The sequence below is a fragment of the Leptinotarsa decemlineata genome, unplaced genomic scaffold (assembly GCF_025532065.1).
Source record: "Leptinotarsa decemlineata unplaced genomic scaffold, Ldec_3_MD MMD2_tig00000035_RagTag_RagTag, whole genome shotgun sequence".
NCBI lineage: Eukaryota > Metazoa > Arthropoda > Insecta > Coleoptera > Chrysomelidae > Leptinotarsa > Leptinotarsa decemlineata.
This window is the reverse complement of record NW_027412540.1, coordinates 16507405-16530213: the sequence shown is the minus strand read 5'-3', so window position 1 is coordinate 16530213 and position 22809 is coordinate 16507405. Positions and strand designations below refer to the sequence as shown.

Below are 22809 nucleotides of genomic sequence, written 5' to 3'. Positions count from 1 at the left end.
GCAGTTTTGTAAGAATGTATCATCTTTTTCTCCAGCCAATTTCCTGAAGTCTTTGAAGTCAACTAGATACTCGTTAGGACAACAAGAGGATTGTTCCGAATTCTTGGGGTACTTGTCGAATATTCTTCGTGAGCAAAACAATAGCAGAATCAATACTCCTGATCGCTCTGGATTGAATGATTCCATACAGTCTATCTCGTCTTGTGTTTGTAAATCTTTTGCTGGGAAAATCCTCACTTATTTACTTAGTAGTAGATGTTCAAGAGGTAGCAAAAACGTATGTGAATGTTTGGAACTTCAACTAGCGTTTCCTAATATGATGATCTACTGTACTGTGATGATCTACTGTATTGCCAAACATGCATTTGTTTTAGAAAAACTAGTATAGCTGAGGCACCAGTCAATCTTATAATAACACTGATGATCTTCAGACATGACTCAACCTCTGACGGAAGCACCAAACTCTTACGAAGGTTCGAAATAGATGAACACTTCAATCAATCAGACCACTTTCATAATCTTCATGCAGTCATTGTTCATTGCGGTTCTAGCGTTGAATCTGGTCATCATTATGCCTTGGTCAAAGACAAAATGGGCTGAACAGACGCTGAACTGTACGTCGTGAAACCAGCAACCTCATCCCCTAGGAGGGAGTTATTAGGATTGAATCATATCGCTTTTCCTGTAGAACAGCAAATAAGGATCTCTCGTTCCCTGGGATTTCAGTACGTATTCTTCCTGCACGGTCTTGACCGAAGAATCGTCGTACCTTATCCAGCAGTTGTAGCCAACATGGAAGGCATCGGTCATGTAGTGTCCAATGTTGACATTTTTGCCTTCGTGGTAAACAACGACAAATAGCTTGTATTGCTTCTCTGTTGGAGACTGTGTTTCCGACGATATCAAAGTCGAATAAATCTTCAAATCGAATTCAGTTACCATAGCATTGATCCATAGCAACGATCGTGGCTGTATCCGTAAAACTTCAAATGTAAAATGAGGATAACGTCCCGTGGGTTGGGCTACCTATCGGGTGCGTCTCCAGGTGGTGGATAGGGGAAGGGCCAGAGGATTGGGAAGCCAATATGTAGCCTTACGGACGGGATCGCCGGACTTCTGGTCAGTGGCAGAAATAAGTAGGGTGAGGGGAACCAAAACTCCCCAAAAGCCTTTGCGAAACATGCCACTGTGGACCCGCCTATCCAAGCTAAGGTGTAAGGAATCGTATATGAAACAAACAAACAGACACAACAAAAACCAATCCCGAAGCTGGACAGAAGTGCTCACCTCAATTATATGGCGGTGACTGGGGATGAACAGAAATGTCCACCCCAATCTACCGCTCGGAATGAGGCTGGACATAGCAGATCACCTCGTGATGTAATACAAAGGAGGCGCATTTGCGGCGCCGAGGCCAAAAGGAGCAAGAGAGCAAAAGAGGCAGGAGTGGCAGCAACTATAAGTGCACCATCCTCCTCGCCCACTCCATCTCCAACAGCAAGGGCACTTCCTGCGGCGGGCGCCAAGATCTCCGCCTTGAATCTGTTAAAAAAAAATTTTTAAATCTGTTTTTCCGTTAATCATCTGTCGCCCCCATACGAACGACAACTCTCAGAAGTTGAGAAATTTGTGCGAGCTAAGGACTAACGAGGTCTTACCTTTTAACGTGTGATTCCTAACACGGTTGCAGAATCATTCCAGCTTCAACCAGATACATTCTCTCGAGAAAAATATCTGGTCGAGGCAGGAATCGGACCCACGGTCTTCCGATCGTGAGTCGGGAGCACTACCACTACGGCCAATTTCACAATTGAATAAAGGCAAGGAACCGGCTGCCCCTGCAGGAAAGCGCCCTCACTTGAACGCTTTCATTAGGGGAACCCCAGGAAGATTAAAGAAGCCGCGCAACGACATCGACAGTAATGTCGCTACACCTTCCAGTTCGCGGAGGCCACCGTGAGATACCTCAATGTCGCAAAAGAGACTGTGTGTTCGGCGAGTCTTGACCTACACCTGCCGATATAAAGGAGATGTTTCCTAGTAACCTGTCCACCTTCCTGTAAAGGACAAGATGAACGATGACCTAGGAGGACATCGGGAGGATGTACAATGGGTCACATGTGGCCTAAGTGCTGTGGGTATACACTTACCCTCCCTACTGTATACATACATACATGAGGATAACGTATTTGTTAACTCACATTCTACCTTTTGAACTCATTTTTTCTAGAATAATTCTAGAATAGAGAAAATACAGTTACGTCATATTCCCGATGGCTTTTTATGTGAATAGCAGGATTCCTCACTCAATCCCCTTTTTCACTTTCCTTGATTTGACGCAAAACAGGGCATATCCCTAGTGGCCCTCTCCCATGTTCTCAATACTGAAATGGTTTAAAGTGTTGGCTGGTATCGAGTTATCTACAATTGCAGTCGGGAGTGAAATCCATCGGATTTTCCATTGTGTTCGTTGCAGTAAACGCAATCGATAATCTTTGAGCAAATGAGTGAATTATCTGAATCTGTTGCAATCGTTTCGGATGTTTATTTCACAGCTGCCGCATTTTATCTGCATTTTATTTCGAAAATCGATTCAGATATCCTGGAGGTAGAAGTGATTGCTAGTTCGAACAAAATTAATACCCTCCCTCAGTCGTTTGTAGAAAACAAAATTTTTGCTTTTTGTCATTTAGTTAGTTCCATAAAAATAAAATGGATGTATCCAATTGTCGCTTCACTGAAGGCATTGTATTTCTCATTGCGTTATTTCAACACCCCGACACGTGTTTCGATCACCAAGTGATCATCTTCAAGATGAAAATAAAAATAATTGAAATTGATTCGTTAACACCAGGTATAACGAAAGTGCAACTGATGCTGTTTGGGAGAACTATTATATGGAGTCTTCAAAAATGCAATAGAACTCAAAGCAATATTTTTTCCAAATTTTTGTTCGTTTGTCATTGCGTTTGTTCTCAGGGATTTCAAAAGCCGCTCAACCAACTTGGATACGGTTTTCACTAATTCATTGTAGTAAACTTCACTTATAACTACTGAAAAATTTATGTTGATTCGTTAAAATTTTGCTCAACATATTTTTAGTTCGTAAAATAATTTTTTATAAATTAGAGATAGACGTATACAATAGTTAGGATAAATGAAATTATTGATTGGATGTTTCATTACATACTCAGCCTTCTGAAAATGATTTTCGTTTCGAAAATTCATTCTTTTTCGTTCTCATAACCTAAAAAAGTTATTGGTGAAAAATGCCTCTATTATAATAGGTACATTTGGAACGTTTACGTTTTTTAGAAAGCCAAGTATAGAAAGAAAGTTTAAATCATCTATTTTATTCATAAAAAACATATTTTCGACAAGTTACTGACTCATTAGAGCCATAATGAGTTTTTGACTATGCAGCACGAAATGACACGTGCCTAGATGAACAAAACAAAACAAAATTCCGTTACGAAACATGTGGAGGTTCATTTCAAGCGGAAGCTCCGCACTTGTGGGAATTGGCGAGTTTCCATTACAACCCTGATTTTAGTAGTACTACGTTTGTAATGTTTCCTATGGTTAAAGAATGTACCATCAATCCACAGTAATAATGCATCAATCCATGCATTATTACTAGGTTCAGTAAATTATTATTTTACTAATCTATTTTGATTAATTTGTCTATTCATTCGAACTTCCAATGTACAATAGTCATAATGTGAGATCTATGATCTAAGTATCTAAGATATGTATTTTGCCGGTGTATCGAACTGAAATGTGATTTTTTTACAGGTAAGTTTGCAGTACATCAAGATTTTTTCGAACTGAACCATTTTACAATGTGGAGCTGTTTCGGAAAAACAAATGGTGAGTCCCCATATTATTTTTGATCATTTTTCCCAATGAGACCGAATTACAAAATGAGTTATTATACGGCGGTTGTGATGACGGTTTGTGATATTTCTTATTTTGAGCTGCTGATCCAAGAGTTTTAGTTTGTTTTTTAGGATTATTCTCGAATATTTCCATCATAGTTATAGAGACATGATGATTTGAGAGTCCAGTAGGTGATGCATTATAGAATTACTAGAAAGTGCTGTCATAGATCTCATCACTGGTGCTTAGCTAGATCATGATTGCAACATTCAAAATTATAAGTGGAAATGAATTGGATGACGGGTGTGAAGTTATCCACATCCACAAAGTACACTGAGAAAAAAATATCGCATTATTACTTTTTCATTTACCGACTCTGCACACCTACCATTTTTCAATATGATACGCTCATTGACTGAATTAGTAAAAAAACAGAACCGTCCTAGTTTATTAAACTGTCTGAAGGTGTGAAAATAAAGTGGAAATATTAAAAAAAAAACGTAGCATGAAAAATCGACTTTGTACACCTACAAAATTGAGATATGTTGTTCCTGATGATCTACTCGACAGAAAAAACTATAGTTTTCCAGGCCGTCTGAGGGAGTGAAAATGGGGTGAAAAGTTGAAAAAATTGTGTCTTCGAAAATTGAATGTGTACACCTACAAGATTCAGATATGTTATTCCTGACACCCGATTTGACGAGAAAAACTTCACGTTACAGTTTTCCAGGACGCCTGAGAGGGTAAAACTGGCGTGGAAACTTGAAAAAATCATATAAAAAAATTATCAATATAGTTTATTGTATGATTTTCACTATGAAAGTATTTTACAAAAACCGCGACATGTATTTCGCTATACAACTTGAAGTTTTTTCAATCGAATAGATCATCAGGAATGATATATCTCAATTTTATAGGTGTACAACCTCAATTTTTAAATATATGATTTTTTCAAGTTTCCACCCAATTTTCAATCTCTGGAAAACTATAATGTGAAGTTTTTCTCGTCAAATCGTGTGTCAGTAATAACATCTCTTAATCTTGTAGGTGTACAAACTCAATTTTTGAATATATGATTTTTTCAAGTTTCCACCCCATTTTCACCCCTTCAGACGGCCTGGAAAACTATGAAGTGAAGTTTTTTCTTTCGAATAGATCATCAGAAATAACATATCTCAAACTTGTAGGTGTACACATTCAATTTTCGAAGACACGATTTTTTCAACTTTTCAACCTATTTTCACCCCCTCAGACGGCCTGAAAAACTGTGACGTGAAGTTTTTTCTGTCGAATAGATCAACATGGATAACATATCTCAAACATTAAATTTTCGAAGATAGACTTTTTCAACTTTCCACCCCATTTTGACCCCCTCAGACGGCCTGGAAAACTATGAAGTGAAGTTTTTTCTGTCAAATAGATCATCAGACATAACATATCTCAAACTTGTAGGTGTACACGTTCAATTTTCGAAGACACGATTTTTTCAACTTTCCAACCCATTTTCACTCCCTCAGACGGCCTGGAAAACTATAACGTAAATTTTTTCTTGACGAATAGATCATCAGGAATAACAGATCTCAATGTTGTAGGTGTACAATGTCGATTTTTCATTTTATGACATTTTTTGATATTTTCACCTCATGTTCACCCCCTCAGACGGCCTGGAAAACTATGACGTGAAGTTTTTTCTGTCGAATAGATCAACATGGATAACATATCTCAAACTTGTAGGTGTACACATTCAATTTTCGATGATAGACTTTTTCAACTTTCCACCCCATTTTCACCCCCTCAGACGGCCTGGAAAACTATGACGTGAAGTTTTTTCTGTCGAATAGATCATCAGGAATAACATATCTCAATTTTGTAGGTGAACAAAGTCGATTTTTCATGTTACGATTTTTTAAAATATTTCCACCCCATTTTCACCCCTTCAAACAGTTTAATAAACTAGGACGGTTCTGTTTTTTTACTAATTCAGTCAATAAGCGTATCATATTGAAAAATGGTAGGTGTGCAGAGTCGGTAAATGAAAAAAAAAATAATGCGATATTTTTTTCTCAGTGTACTTTGTGGATGCGGATAACTTCACACTCGTAATTGGATGTAGCTCTTACTGCGTGGTAGAAGATCATCATGACAAATGAGAAATGAAACTTTCTATGTTTTTATACCAGTTGTATTTGTAACCAATGTTGCTGCAGTTAAGTTCTATAAGGACATCTTGAAACGAATACAACCAGCTGAAATAATTACCAATATCAACCCTCACATATCTAAACACCACTGTAGGTAATAACAGGCGGTCCTTAATGTAACTGAGTACCTGAATTTTGTTTACCTGTGCAATGTGTGTCTGAAAACCAGTGAATAAATTAGGTCGATTTGGCCATTCTGCAGGTTACATTCGAAATGTTTATGCTTATGAATTTCCAAGGATTCCAGATAATTGAGTTTCCAACCCTGGCTTGCATAGTGCAAAATTACCGTACTGTTTAGATTCGGGAACTTGCGGTTGCATTCCAAGGAATGGTTTGAAAACGTCGAATCATTTTTACTTAATTACCATGTTCAGAAATCGGTTTTGAGAAATTTCGGCCACATTGTCCCACATAAACACTATTACACTCTGGACACTCAAGCTTATAAACTCCAAATTTCTTCATCTTGTCGTCCACTTTAACTTTGGATTTGAATAGGAAATTAGATAACCTGGCATGTGGTCTCCATGCCACTTCCATATTGTTTCTTCTGAAAAATCCCGCAATTGTCTCTTTTTTTTTGCCAAAATATATGTTAGAGTTACAAATTTCTTGATTTCTGGTCGTTTGATCTGGGAGTATATTAATCTAAGAAAATTTGAGGCTTTCTTTTCTGACTAACTTCTGGATTGTGTCCGCATTGGAACCATTATTATGTCCAACCTGTATACTCATTTACCCTATCTAGATTGTTAGCCGTCAAAGGTAACGAGAATGTTCCGTGTAACTTCGAATTGTAGGCTGCTAGTTTATGATTATCGGGATGGAAGAAATCACTTGGGATTCTAATGTCTGTAGGTAAAGCTCGATTTTCTGAACACATTAAACTCGAATTTATTATGATTATGTGTGATAGTCGGATCTGACAGATTAATCTATTCCTTTAGCTCTGTTTCGAGTGTGAACTGTATGTTTCTAATCAGATTATTCATAAATTGGTTCAGCTGTCGTGTAGTACCACTGAAACAGGCGAGAATATCGTCTACATATCTGTATGTGTTTTTTAACCTTTTACAGGAATAAGGTAGCGTTTGCATGCCATCCTGGACCAGCCTACCCAAGCTAAGGTGTAAGGAATCGTGCCGACAGCTGAATGGCCGCAGGGTGATATCCCCTTGGGGTACCTTGGTGAAACCTCATTGTAATCGACCTACCTCTGGTAATGCGGGGCTCTGTCAGAGGTGACCAACTCTTCCCTTGCTACTCGTGGGAACATACATGAATGAAACAACGGAAACAACAAAAACCAATCCCGAGGCTGGACAGAAGAGCTCACCTCAATCTAAGGCGGTGGGTGGGGATGAACAGAAATGTCCACTCCAATGTACCGCTTGGAATTAGGCTGGACATAGCAGATCACTTCCAACAGCAAAGGCACTTCCTGCGGCGGGCGTCAAGAGCTCCGCTTTGAATAAAGGCAAAGGCACCTCCACGGAGGGAACCCCAAGAAGGTTGAAGAAGCCGCGCAACGACAGTAATATCGCTGGATCTTCCAAAACCTTCGCGGAGGCCACCGTGAGATACCTCAAGGTTGCCAAAGACAATGTGGTTTCAGCGAGTCTTGGCCTACACCTGCCAATATAAAGGAGATGTCTCCTTGTGACCTGTTCACCTTCCTAGAAAGGACAGAATGGACGGTGACCTAAGAGACGACTCTTCGGGAGGGGGTTCAATGGGTCACATGTGGCCTAAGATCTGTGGGTCTACAGTCATCCTCCCTACTATACAGATACCATAGAAGGTAGCGTTTGCGATGAAAGTTGGTAGGTGGACTGATAGACATCAGACCAACTGCAATTATACCATCAGAAGTCATCTTATGCATTTAATAACATACGGTCTTAAATTGAAATAGTATCCAACTTTATATATGACGTATATGACGTATTTGTCATTAATATTCCTATACATTTCTTGATTTGATACGAAAGAACCCTTCGCAATCCATATTGCAAGAAGAACGACACTGAATCCTCACTTCCATATAATAGATTCTGGATCCCAACTCGGTAACTGAGTTTCTTATTAAGATATCAGATTCGGTATACTTTTAACCTATTTAATATGACATGCAGATGCTGTAACTAATATATTAACTTGGATACGTGATATAACTTTCCTATTCCTACGCTACCTATTGCATGGAAAATATATAAGAAGACTGGGAATACGAGAACGATTTTTCTTGAAACAGATGTGCGAGATGATCAGTAGCATACGATCGAATGAAAAAGATGAATGGAAATTTGCTGAGAATTTTCTTTTATGCTCTGATTGTGTTTCGATGTTTTCAGTCAGTGTTCACCATTCGTCAATGAGATTATATTTCAACGATTGTGATAAAGAGAACTCGAAAATACCATATTCCGTTTGTGACTTTCTAATAATGATGAAATAAGATATGTAATATAGATGATATCTACCATTCCAGAAAAATACAAACAGGGACGCAACTGATAAAACCCCATCCACTCAACGTCAAAATCTTGGTAACAATCATATTTTCTTGTACCGGATAACATGTTTTTTAGATATGTTATATGTCTCTCTGTCTATATCAGAAAAAACTGGAAACTATCTATCACATACTTTGTAGAAAATATTATTGTTGAATACTCGTTTGCAGAATAATGCATGATCCAGTGAATAACAATTACGTTTGTAAACAGATAATTTTGCTGGGTGAAAATAAAAAGATATTTTCAAGTTATAGAAAACATTTATATCTGAATATGAACTGATCTAAACATCGATACTTGAGTTATGGAATGGAATTCATTTGCACGTAGAAAAAACAGATAGCATTGAAATATCTTCATTGTGAGAATTTTACATGATACTTCACAAAATCGATACATCATCCTCACTCAAAATCTCCCGTCCAATTGTCCATTTCATTTTCATAAAACGTATTCAACAGAGAAGAAATACTGAATTCATTAATTAGGTCGTTGTTTCAAAGTTTTGAATATTTGAACAACTGCTCAATAACCAGATGAAATTGAATAACTCTCCTCTGTTGAATTTGTTTTCAGATAATAATGAAGACACCACATTTTCATTTCAAATGAGCTGTTTATAAAATTGTTACTAGTCTCTTTTAATGATATATCTGAAAAACATTTTGTATAGCACAGTATAAGATAAGACTGGTTATTGTCAGATTAATACGTATTGCGGTTTTCTGAAGCACTATTTCAATATCTAGCAATGAAGTAGTACCAAATGTATTGTCATTGAATATCGGCTCATTAAATGATTGAACATTGAGTGGGTCTATTTGACTCTCCACCGCAACCCGCAAGGGATCATTGTGGCTCACACTTTTTCATTCTCGACCAAATAAATATATCTTCTTAACGAAACCGATTGGTTTATATAGTGAGTAGTCTCTTAGGTCAGATGGTAAAAGTGCGGCCCTGCCGAACTCTAAAAACCTGATTTGGTCCGCAGCGGGGCAGGCATAAAGTATGTGCTCTGCTGTTTCATCATTTTCCAGAGCAACATACACTGTCTTCCGATAGTCCAAGTCTCTGCATATGATGATTCAGACGACAGTGAACTGTGAGAAGGCTTTTTAGACATCGTAGTGCATCCCAACAACTGTTTGGTTTCTTCGAAGGGTGAGTGTACCTCTTGGAGTAGGAGAATCCTGGAAGATTTTGCCAAGAGTCCATAAATCTTCTTGCCTTCCAGGTGTTCAATCTTTGTTTGGCAAAGCTCAAAGTAAATCTAAAGAAATGAACTTTAAAAGCCTAAAACCTACTGCGAATCCAATGACAGGTTCTGGTTCGATGAAGCTGCTTGCAGCACCATCCTTTGCAAGGGAGGCAGCAGTCTCATTGCCTTCTAGGCCAAAATGGCCAGGAATCCAGAGCAGAGACAATTTGTTGAGTCTTCCTATTCAGAATAGTCATTTTTTTGCAAATTGCTACCAATTCAGACGTTGCTCGGTATGACTCAAGAGCTTCCAACACCGTTTTACTGTCCAAGAATATTTTTGTTCATTCGTTCATGATGTTGGATACTACCAATCTCTCCACACACAATTAAATGGCATATATTTCCGTTTAAAATACAGTCGCGTAGGACTCTAGGCAGATTGATATCCCTGTCCTGATTCTTCGACTGAAAACACCTGCATCAGAACATGAAGGTGTATCTGATCCATCTGTGAACCAACCACTATATGCTCTTAATATTTCATTCTCCTGGAGGATCCAGTACTCTCTACTTGGAACAGTACCTACTGTGTAAGACAGTACTGTTCCAAATACGGAAATGAAACAAACTGAAAAATTTGAAAAAGGATGTCGAGACATAAACTGAAGAAAATTAGGCAAGAAATGAGTTGGAAAAATATAGTTATCAATATTCCTTTCATAATCAGTCCTCTAGTCCAAGAAATTTCTAATTGTTTCATTAAGTTAATATTTTTTTAACGTCGATCTCACATATACGTCAATATATTTCATTCTTCACAAAGCAATAGACAATAAGCCGATCAAGATCAACACCAATAATTTCCGGAAAATGATTTGTCACGTTTACATGCAACCAAGATAATGAGATTTATGTGATGAAGAAGTTGAAGAACGGAGCTTTGAAACTATAGTTATATATTGATGTTGACATATCAATATGTTATCCCTAAAAGTATCCCCACATAGATAACTTCCACTTTTCAAGATTTTACGACACTACCATCACACGAATAAAAATGGACCATCTGGCAAAAATAGGCATTGATGTGAATCCATTATGCTCATGTGATAATTTTCCTTTAGCGAATATAAATCACATCCTATTCACATGTCCCAACTTCGAACTGTACCGAACGGATTTCTTAAATAATTTGCTTTCCTCGAATGTTTCGTTTCCAACGAATATAATAGTCTTTTTAGCTTCACTCAATGAAAAAATATACAACATAATTCTTACATTCACAAATAAATCTGAAATATCAATATGAAACGTAGTAACTCGATCGATTCGCAAATTATGTGGAAAAATAAATTTCGGTTTGATGGGAGGGGGGTGGCTTCAAAAAATATCAATATTTCAGTTCAGAGAGTCATAAATATTCTGAAAGAAGAAAGTGTATTGACGATACATCTGATAAACCTGGCAGATCTGTACCAATCGAGTAAATCTAAAAAAGAAGACTGTACTAGTACGTCTGGTTCCGAAGATACTGGGTGAACTATATTGAAGACGGGTAAAGTTACGAAGTGGTTACTCAAATGCTGCAGACTGTCAAGGTTGCAAGTGAAGTTAGCATCTCCAATCAGGCGGATGACTCTTTTCTGGATGGAATCCAGCAGCTTCAGGGTATACTTAGGAGCGGAGCTCCATACATGAGAACAATACTACAAATAAGGTCTGATCTGGTCTCAATAAAGCATCAACAGTTGCTGAGGTGTGTACAATTTTCTGGTTCGGAACAGTGTTTCAAGCTTTTGGGAAGCAGCCTTTACAATTCTAGCGATATGATTGTGCCAAGACATATTGGTGTTCATTTCAACCCCCCAACAAACTTATCGAAGCAGAAAACGGAATTGTTTGGTCTGACATTAGTATATCCGGTTCGGTGACATTTATCTTTTTGGAGAAAACCAATGTCTTCTTGTGTTATTCTTGGTGTGGTACTACGTGGATTTGTAGTACAGTATTCAAAAAAAATCGGAAAGACAAAAATCGATTTTTATTGACACGAGGAATTTTATAAACCACTCCCTGAGCCATCTAGGGAACATCATAACTGTTCGCAGTCCTGTCAGCAGAATCAACCTGGTTTCAACTAGACAAATGTTGTCGAGAAAATTATCCGATTAGAGTTTGGGATAACTGCGTCAATTCAGTAATGTATTGTTCAAATACTTAAAACACCGCAATTATTAATGGAATCTTGCATTTCTTCATCAGTTTTTCAAGAGTGGAAAACTTTTGAAAATATATAGAAACAAATTGAATAGGTATATCAACAGAAGTTTTTCACAGATGTGAGATTATTACAGGAATTTCAAAAAAAGATGCAAATCGGAAGCTGAAAGCTTTCCAAAACCGCAACTTTTTTCCTACAAAACTTGAAAAGAACAAAAATAACTTTAAATTTCATTTCGTCATTTGTTTCTGTTTTTTTTTTCAATTGGTGATACCAAAAATTATTTTTCATTGAAATATTGACATTTCAGCTAAATTAATTTCTAGATTCTTAGTCTCTCTTCAAGTTTGTAAAGAGTCATTGATTATGATCTTTGTTATTTCTATATAATAAGCTTAGTGATGAGATTAAGTCCTCAAACATCAATGTCTTTAAAAGGCAGCTGAAGATTTCTATTGCAGAAAGCATACTACTCTGTGGATGAGTTTCTCCTTGAATCATAATTTGATTGTAGCTTAGTAATTTTATTTTTATTTTATTTGATTTTTTATAATAGTTTGACCTGTTGTATCACCCAGTATTTCATGATGATGTTTGCCTAATGTGATTGTAAATGAAAACTGATTCAATAAATGTTTGATTGATTGATTGATATTAACAGTATGACATTTTATTAACAGCGACATATTGAAAAACGGTTCTTACCCGATTCTCATTTCACCTCTTTTCTTGTTCAGTTTTGTCAGTTTTGAGGACTTCTTGTCTCTCTAACTTGTATCCTTCTGTTTCACGCCATCATATATTAGTTTTTAAGTTTCAGGCACGGAGTTGTGAATAATAGATTCAGAATGTTGATTATAAAGTAGAAGGGTGTTATGACTGCCACAATAACCATCTGAAGGTGGAGTTATTGGAGATGTTCACTAGATATTTGTATTTCGAAATTGTTGAATCCCATGAGAACAGTGTACTTAATTGCCAAACTTAGTTGCTCATGCAACCAAGTATGGTCTTCTCTGCTCATTTTCATACCAAATAATCTTCATGATTTTATATTCTGAAAGTAAAAAGTCGTAAAATCATTTCATATAATTTGAACTCAGTTTTTCTCTTTTATTTTTTTCCTACCCGAATGAAATATGCATCCGGTTCGTATTCCACACTTCATTGTGAAGAGTTGGTATCAGCTTATAAGCTGTTTACATGATTATGAGTTCCGAACAATGCTGAAGTTGTGAATTATTCTGGAACACTTAGAATAATTTACATACAAGCCATCTTGCATAAAATTTTGAACCACCGCATGGAAAGTTAAAGTTCATGCATTATACATTAATGCACTCTCGACAAAATGTAGTAATTGAAAGAGGGAGGAAATATCCAAATTTTTTATTTCAAAACGAGAAGCAGTACTATGGATTTGGTGTGAATGTTCGAATCTAAAAATTTTTGGATTCAAATATTGCCAGTGATCAATGTTTTCACTAGAATTGCTGTTGCTGAGTTTTATGAATGCGTATGCCTACTTTTTTAAGGCTTACTGTGACTTGTTAAAGCAGCCTCTGACATTGATATTCAATCTTTCTCTAAAAGAAAATCGTTTTGCAAGCTTTCAAAACATTGGCAGGTTTACCCCAATACACAAAAGCGGAAATAAGAACAATGTAAGAAATTACAAACCCATAACAGTTCCACCAGCTTTGTCGAAGATACTTGAACTAGATACATATATAATCGAGTATACAATCACGTGGATTCAGTTATAATCGACCAACAGCATGACTTCATGTAACAATACTACCATTAACAATTTATGCACATTTAGTAACTTTGTTACGGATGGAATAAAAAGTGGCTATCAAATATATGTTATATACACTGACTTGACCAAGGCATTCGACAGAGTTAACCACGTGGTTTTGATCCTGAAATTGAAAGCATACGGTTTCACAAACATTACACTTGATTTCTCTGACTGCTATCTATCCAACAGAACACAGTTCAACAACGTATGTTTATTCGAATTCGTCGCTACTTCGGGAGTTCCACAAGGCTCGATTTTGTAACGTTCCTCGGTATATCAGGCATCCTCACTTTCTCCTATCGAAAGCGAAAAAAATTCTGTTATACTTCAAGCTGATCTGAATAATCTATCTAATTACTTTTCATCATCTGGCCTAACTCTCCACGAAGCTGAACGCAAAATAATGAGTTTCACATGGAAGTTACCCACTATCAAAGACTATTCAAGTAGTCACACCAATTTACAGAGAATCAATGAGATGAAAGATCTCAGGATCATTTTCGCTGGTGTGTTCAGTTTCTCTCGGCACATTGAATACTTAGTATCTGAATATTACTGAAAAACGAGATTTGTCTTAACCTTCCAGTGGTGACGTACGGTTTCTCATACCGATGCGTCACATCCCCTTCCATAACTTTTGAGTGGGGGATAATATTTACAATTCCACCCATGTATCTCTCAGTTACGTTCCGTTAGATACTAAGACGAAGTGGTGTGTTGTCAAAATAATTTATGAACAGGTTATGTCAAGTTTCGGTGTCGTAAACCGAAGTCACTGTTGCGGTTAGGGAATTGTTATTGAAGAAAAATATATTAATTCGCAAACTTCTGTAAGCACGATAGAAGATAATGAAAATTATAGTTCATAACTCAATATATTTTAATTATTTGAAGAAAATGGGTGATTATGAGCGTGAACAAGAACGGCTGATGGCCCTTATGGAATTAACTGTTGAGGATATTGTTGAAGAGCAGTACGATGACGAGGAAGAAGATATGGAAGATCGTTTGGAAGAAGACAAGAATAACAGCGACACAGAACAAGAGCTAGAGAGTGAAGAAGAGGAAGAAGAACAGCCAGAAGAGGAAGAAGAACAGCCTCCTCAAAAAAGGAAGATAGTCCAAGAACCAACGTTTACTGGTAAAGATAAAGTTACTAAATGGAACAAGCACATGCCAAACCAAAATGTGAAAACTCCCTCTAAGAATATAATAAGAATGAAACTCCCGTGTGTGAGGGGCCCTCTGAAACAAATAACAGATCCATTAGATATTTGGAGAAATTTTTTTGACAATGATATGATAAACATTATTGTTACTAATACCAATTCTTATTTAGAGAGCGTATCACATAAATATAATCGAGCAACATATACAAGACCTACCACTAGAGAAGAGATAGAGGCACTTTTAGGACTGCTCTTATTCAGTGGAGTGAAGAATAATAATAATTTGAACATAGAACACTTATTCAAAACAACAAAATCCAACGATTTCGTATTCTTTTGCGCTATATCAGATTTGATGATTTAGAAACAAGGGCAGAGAGACAAGCTCTTGACAAATTAGCCCCAATAAGGAGTTTCATCAACAAATTTATTGATAACTGTAAACGAAATTATAATCTGTCACAAGAAGTTACAATTGATGAAAAACTTGAGGCTTTTCGTGGACGCTGTTCTTTTCGGCAGTACATGCCAAATAAACCCAATAAATATGGGATTAAAATTTTTGCACTTTGCGATTCAAAAACATTTTATACCTCTAATTTAGAAGTATATGTTGGTACTCGACCAGATGGTCCATTTGCTCAAAATACATCGACACTTTCTTTAGTCGATAGGTTGTGTGAACCAATTCACGGGTCTGGTCGGAATATTACAACCGATAATTGGTTCACAAGTATTCCTCTAGCTGAAAAACTTATACAACGGAACCTAACAACAGTTGGAACTATACGAAAAAACAAAAAGGAGATACCGCCTGAATTTGTTCAAGGAAAAAATCGTCCAATTGGTTCCAGTATGTTCGGTTTTGAAAAAGATTGTACTCTCGTTTCCTATGTACCAAAAAGAAGAAAAATGTTCTTTTGATCTCCACTTGTCACAGTGACGATAAAATCGATGGAAATAGTTTAAAACCAGATATAATTATTGACTATAATCGTACTAAAGGGGGAGTTGACGTAGTGGACAAATTATGTGCATCTTATAACACTGCAAGAGTTACTCGAAGATGGCAAATGGTAATTTTTTACAGTTTGCTAAATTTATCTGGAATCAATTCGCAAGTTATCTTTTGTGCAAATAAACCCCAGAGCAGAGTTCTTAGACGCCAATTTCTCGAAAATCTTGCGTTGTGTCTGATTGAACCACATTTGAAAATCCGTGCAATGTCTCAAAATTTACCAAGACCTCTTAGAGTTCGAATATGTCAGATTTGTAAATTAGAAGTAGCAGAGGCAAATCGCAACACGGAAAATATTTTCGGAAGATGTTTCAACTGTAGTTCAAAGAAGAAGAGAAGAACCAAATACCGCTGTCAAGACTGCAATAAATTTCTATATTTGGAACATGTGACTTATCATTTTTTTCATACTTACTTGAAAAAAAAGTCAATAAAAGTTTACTTCATTAAAATCCTATAGTTTATACAATTCATGACGTTATATAGACGATGAAACTTGATCGGTGTGGTAGACCGAAGTCACCACTCGTGGCCTACGGCAACACGTCACCACCGAAAGGTTAAGATCTAGTTGTGAACTCAATCACGATACTTGTTTGTTAATCTTATTAATTCCATTGTTCATTGTAAGCTGGAATGTGGTTGTGTGATTTGGATACCAAAGACTTTTTGATATTCTGATACTTTAGAAAAAATCCAGACATGATTATTAAGAAAACTCTTCATTAGAAAACACAAGGTCTGGCCTTTGTTTATATCGTATTCCAGCCAATTACAAGGATTTAATATGGAACCATTGAAAGACCGCCGTGAGTCCTCGGAAGTAATTTTTGTTTTCAACATTCTTAGAAATCTGAAAGTATCTGAAATTCTCTAAACCATTGATTTCATTGTACCAGACAAAGACTGAGAAGAAGAGACAATCTTTTCCGTATCTCGAACAATGTCTCTTCATCAATAATGTCTCGGAACCGTTAACAAAATGATGAGGAACTATGAACTGGATCTATTCAGTATTACAGAGAGACAACTCCTTCGCATGCTCAAATGTGCCTGAATTTGTTCATGGTCATTTTATTATTTATTGTTTTTAACTGTTATATTTTATATTGATTGTAACTGTATCATTGTACTCAATGTGTAAGGAAGTTTTTAAAACAACTGTGCATCATGTAAGTGGAAACCATTCTGTTTGTTGTTCAGTATACATTAATTTCTATTCTGCTCTAAAATTTTCTGTTTTTTGTTATCATAACCAATAATACAAGGACTATTATAAAAACCCATCCCCAGATGAATTTTTGCGGTTGCTAGTTCGAAATAATGTTCCAAGTTTCTGAAAAGTTTTCGTTGCTATTCCACTAACGTTAGAGAAAACTAATTTCTGTCTAACCAATTAATTTTTTTTTGGGCTGCATTGAAATATGAAACTTGTTGTTGAAATGAAGAGACAGGTTCACTTTTGTCAAGAAAGCAACATATTGGATTCGTGGTTTTTGTAATAGATCGTTGATGTGTAATAGGAACATGGACCTTCGGAAAAAAAATAGCGTTGATGATGCAGAAAAAACTATCGATGCCTACTTGTGAGGAACTATTTTTGAGAAAACGAGTGCCACAAACAAAGATGATTTGACAAGCTACAATACCGAAGTCAGTTGCTAAAAATGATAGTTATTTTCCTCCAGCTTAGAAAAAGAAAACAATTAGCCTGATACTGCAAAATTTGTTATAGTTATTGGTGCCATGAAAAAACTACAGAATTTTCTAGCTATCAAGGCGAACTGTCCTGTTTTTTAAATTTGAAGATATTTAACTTTTTTGGTATCTGAGGTCAGTGAATTTCCGATTACAAATTTCATCGCGTTATATAATACAATGAATGACGCCAAAAAGTTTATCTTATTGCAGTCAGGTTTCATCGTTCATCTGTTTTTCTCCTGACTAATTTGGAACAATAAACCACATAATATATCATTCAGTTCTCCTTCAAATCATATTCGCCTATCGATTTTGTGCTACAGCCCATAAAAATCCCGCAGGTACTCAATCAAACTAATTTCCTAAGTTCGTTAGACATATGATGGATCGCGATGCTGCATTTTTCGTCCAGATACCCGTGATGAGTTCATTAATATAAAATTTTATACTTCCAGGATTCTGGATCACCATGGAATAATTAATTTAAAACTGCGCAAGTGACTGGATTGAATCTGTTGAATCAAAATTATAATCTGGAGACTTTCAACTTTTCTCTCAAACTCAACGAAAACCGTACAATAAAGCTTTAAAACTCGACCTCTAATCCATTGAAGCTCAGCGTTCCTATAGTTTCATCGTAACTAAATTTTCGAAACTGGGATATCTCTTCTTTGGAGTCAGTCCTATTATGTTAATAATGAAAATGGTTTCGGTTTCGACGCAGAAAAGTATCCAATTTCACTGAAATCGTATAATATGTAGGTTATGTTTCATCTAGTTGGGTAGGTGTGAGTTTCATGGGTAATTACACAAACATGGGAGATTCAATGCAAATTTCATGAAGTATTTTTCTTAATCAAGGTCTAAAAAATTGTTATAACTGAATGTAAACAGGGTTTTATGAACTTTTTCATGAGGACATCTTACAGAATTCCAAGAATCAAATGTGCTCATTCTTTCAAAATATATTTCATCTAGATGAATTTCTAAAGGTCTGTTTCACTTCGTTTCTCACTTCATATCATTTCTACAAATATTTCGAGTGAAACACACATGATGAAACAATCGAGAAGTATATTATTTTTCAGACTTTACTGAAATCTTCAGAACAGGGGTCGACAAGTAGTTTCAGGTGGGGTCCGGATACTGTGGAAAAATTTAACGAAGCCAAAAAAAAACAAATATTGTAGAGAGAAACTACACCGACTGTATGGAGCCAGTTTTTTATAGTTTGTTTCTCGAAAGGAACAGCACATTCAAAGTGTGTCTTCTAGCTGAGCGTCTGTTAATCTCGAACGATATTTGTTTTTCAAAAAATGCATCTTTGAGACAGATGTTTCACATACGTATATCGAGCTAAAAACATAGTGGCCAAATTGATAGTTAGTCTTTTAAAATTTTCATATTTTCCTGGGACATTTTTGGTCCAAAATTCTTCATTGGATACCGTTCTATATATTCTATTTTTGAAGTAATAAGGCATTTATTCAGCCCGAAATTATATTGAAATTATTGGGTCCAGTGGAGTCTCAGTCCACCACAGTCAACAATATTGGGAAAAAAAGGACGCCACTGACTTGTTGAAGTTTTTATTTTTTTTAAGTTAATCAACTAAAAATACAACTTTTTTGTCACTTCTGTTTTCTTCATATTAAGTTTCGTTTCCCAAAAAAAAATCACTTCTATAACTATCCATGGCCAGCATAAAATAAAAACCAAAAGTAAATAATAAACACATTCGACCTTGAAATCAATGACCAAAGTGTTCACCTTCTGATAAAATACACGAGTGCAATCGATATGTCAATGATTGTCTGACACGTTCAATAATACCTGGAGTATTCCTTATGACATTGCAATTGTCAATTATTCGATTTCTCAAGTTTTATAAACAGGAGCCTCCAGATGATCCCATGAATTGAAATCTAGAAGATTCATATCAGAACTACAAGCTGGCCAATTTTGAGATCCGGTACGTCCAATCCAGCGATAAAATGAGTTGAAGCCCCGTCGTGCATATATCACATGTTGCCTCTCACAAGTACCGGCACTTCATCTAAGGAAATGGGTAAATGATCTCGCAAAAATTTCGTGTAAGATTCACCCATTAACTTGCTGGTTAAAAAATAGGCCTATTAGGTAGTCACCAATCATTTCTACCCAAACGTACAGCAAACATTATCGCTGAAAATTACTTTCTCTGATAACGTGAAGATTTTTGTAGGTACAAAAATGGTCATTGTGGAAGTTCATAATATCATCTCGTGAAAAACTTGCTTTGTCCGTAAATGAAATATTTGGTGAAAAATATCATTGTATGCTATCGTATGAATCAACTACCTGCAAAACATTATTCTTGAGTGAAAATCGTGAAGCAGTAGAGCTCGGACCTGCTGTATGTGATTTGGTTAGAGGAGGTTGCTTTTTAGAACTGTCCATACGGTTTTTGGGCCGACTTCCAGCAGTAGTGCAATCTTCCTGGTACTATGTGAAAGATCTCCTTCTATCGCATCAAGTATAACTTCTTCTAGTTCAGTCAGTGGCGTACTTTTGGTGCCCATTGATTTCAATCTATTATGGCTAAATAAGCGCCTTATTATTTCAAATAACTGAAGCAAATTTCAACCAAATTGATGTGAAGATATTTATGATCTTTTATAAATATCGTTTTTTTTTAAATTCAACTTAGAAACCAAGGAAACCCGGACATATATTAATGTATATTAATTTCTCAAAACGACCGAACGAATCATCCTCTGAAGTTTCGTACCGTAGTTAGGAAACACCCTGTATATAAAGACAAAAAGGATAGCGAAACAATAATAGTTCCGAAGGAAAATTATATACACTGTGGTTTGGAATTAACTATTGTATATATTGGTTTTTTATTTAAATCACGTAATTATTATTACAAATCAACTGTGTGGGTGATTTTCAGTACGCTACTTTGTATATTTCTCATATCATATTACAGCCCACTGATTGATACTGAAATATATATTTTTTTTTAATAATAATAATATATTTCCATAAACATGATTGTGTAATACAATGAATGTATAAATAAATAAATGAATAAATATATGGTAAATATAACAGTCAACCCACAAAAGGATATATCCTTGTGCTTATAAGGGAAACAATAACCTTTTTATATAGATATCATAGAGTATATATACATATACACAGACATATATACAGACAAATACACATATACACACATATATACATACATATACAGATACAAAAATACACATATGTACATATATATGTACGTCTATATATATATATATATATATATATATATATATATATATATATATATATATATATGTATATATATATATATATATATATAATATACAACAATAATTTGCAGGTAAACAGCAGAACAATACTAGATTAACAATTTGAAATTGAAAAAATATGGAACTAGGTATAGTAATTATTTTTCTTATCTATCCATTTGTGTATTTCCATTCTTGCCGTAGAACGAAGCCATTTTTTGAGAATTTTCTTGAATAAACCAAGTGAATGGATTTGAGTAAGGTTTGTTGGTATTTTTAAGTATATTATGGGTCCTAGGTACGTGAAGTGTCTCTGCGATAATGTTTTTTGCAACTTTTGGTATAGCAGTTGTTTTCGCTTTATTTCTCGTATTGTATACATGATCTATTCGCTTAAAATCAGTTTTATATTTATAAAAATGCAATATTATACTTTGGAAGTATAGTTGCCGTGCATCTAGCGCTTTGCTTTCTTTATATAAAAGTTCTGAAGGGTAATTGAAATTTTTATTGTGGATTATTTTCAAGATCCACTTTTGGGTACTTTCTAGGTTTTTGAGTAAGTTGTTGGTTACTCCACCCCATGCTAGAATGCCATAACTAATATGTGGTCTAACAAGAGAGTTGTACAGAATTTCCATTTCATTTGGATCAAACACCTGTTTAAAAATCTTGAACATGGGAATCAATGATCTTATTTTTTTCAGAATATGTTCAATGTGGTGATTCCATTTTAATTTGCTGTCTATGAGTATGCCAATGTATTTTATTTTATCTTTGGGTTTTATTTCTATTTCCATATCACCCGTATTAAGTTTCAAAGTTTTGTACATCGGCATGTTTTTGGAATATTGTGCGAAAGGTAGCAAAAAAGTCTTATCTGAATTTATCGTGAGAGTTCTACTGGCAAACCATTCGATAATATTTGGGAAGTAATTTTCGACGATGGTTTTCAATTCAGCCCATGTGTTCGAATGATAAATAACTACCGTGTCGTCAGCAAAACTCACTATGTCACCAGATATTTCAAGATTAAAAAGGTCATTTAGATATATATTAAAAAGGAGCGGACCGAGAACTGTTCCTTGTGATACCCCGTATTTCATTGTTTTGCTTGAGCTCATTTTCTCTCCAACCATGACTTTATATTGTCTATTTTTCAGGTAGTTTTCAAAGAGTTCATACGCGATTCCACGAAATCCAATTTTTTCTAGACATTTCAAAAGTTTTTCGTGACAGACAGTATCAAATGCCTTAGCTAGGTCGACGAAAACGCATAGGGAAGGTCTAGTTTTATCTAAATTTTTGTAGATTTGTGTTGTTACATATGCCATTGCATCTTCCGTCGACCTACCCTCTCCAAACCCAAACTGTTCGTCTGATAGAATTTTATGTTTATTTAAATAATTTGTTATTCTTTCTTTTAGGATTTTCTCGAATAGTTTAGCTAGATTGCTTATGAGCGATATTGGCCTATAGTTAATTATCTCTTTCATACTTCCGGATTTATGAATTGGTTTTATTATGGCGTCCTTGGAAGCTGTTGGAAATTGTCCTGTTCTTATAGCCTTGTTGATCAAAAAGGTGAGCGGTTTAGAAATCTGATTTACAATTATCTTTAAAGTTTCTGATCGGAAGCCATCGGGTCCAGGGGATTTCTTTGATTTAAGAGATTGGATAATTTTTTTTACTTCTGTTTCTGAGGATTTGTCAGAAATTTTTCCCGACGGTAATTCCACTTTCCTGATTTTTTCTTTACTATTACTCTTGTGGCCTATGGATTTGAGACATTTCCATAGTTTG

The 22809-nt window shown here is 35.6% G+C and overlaps 2 protein-coding genes across 3 annotated transcripts in view; both read left to right on the top strand.

Annotated features, from left to right (window-relative positions):
* Positions 1–22809, top strand: part of tei (irregular chiasm C-roughest protein teiresias) — a 762167-nt gene that overhangs the window by 291129 nt on the left and 448229 nt on the right. The gene's annotated exons all lie outside the window — the stretch shown is intronic.
* Positions 14458–15364, top strand: LOC141481095 (uncharacterized). Its single transcript, XM_074172207.1, has 2 exons — positions 14458–14661; positions 14726–15364. The coding sequence occupies exon 2, from the start codon at positions 14729–14731 to the stop codon at positions 15362–15364; it is 636 nt and encodes a 211-aa protein (XP_074028308.1). The 5' UTR covers positions 14458–14661; positions 14726–14728.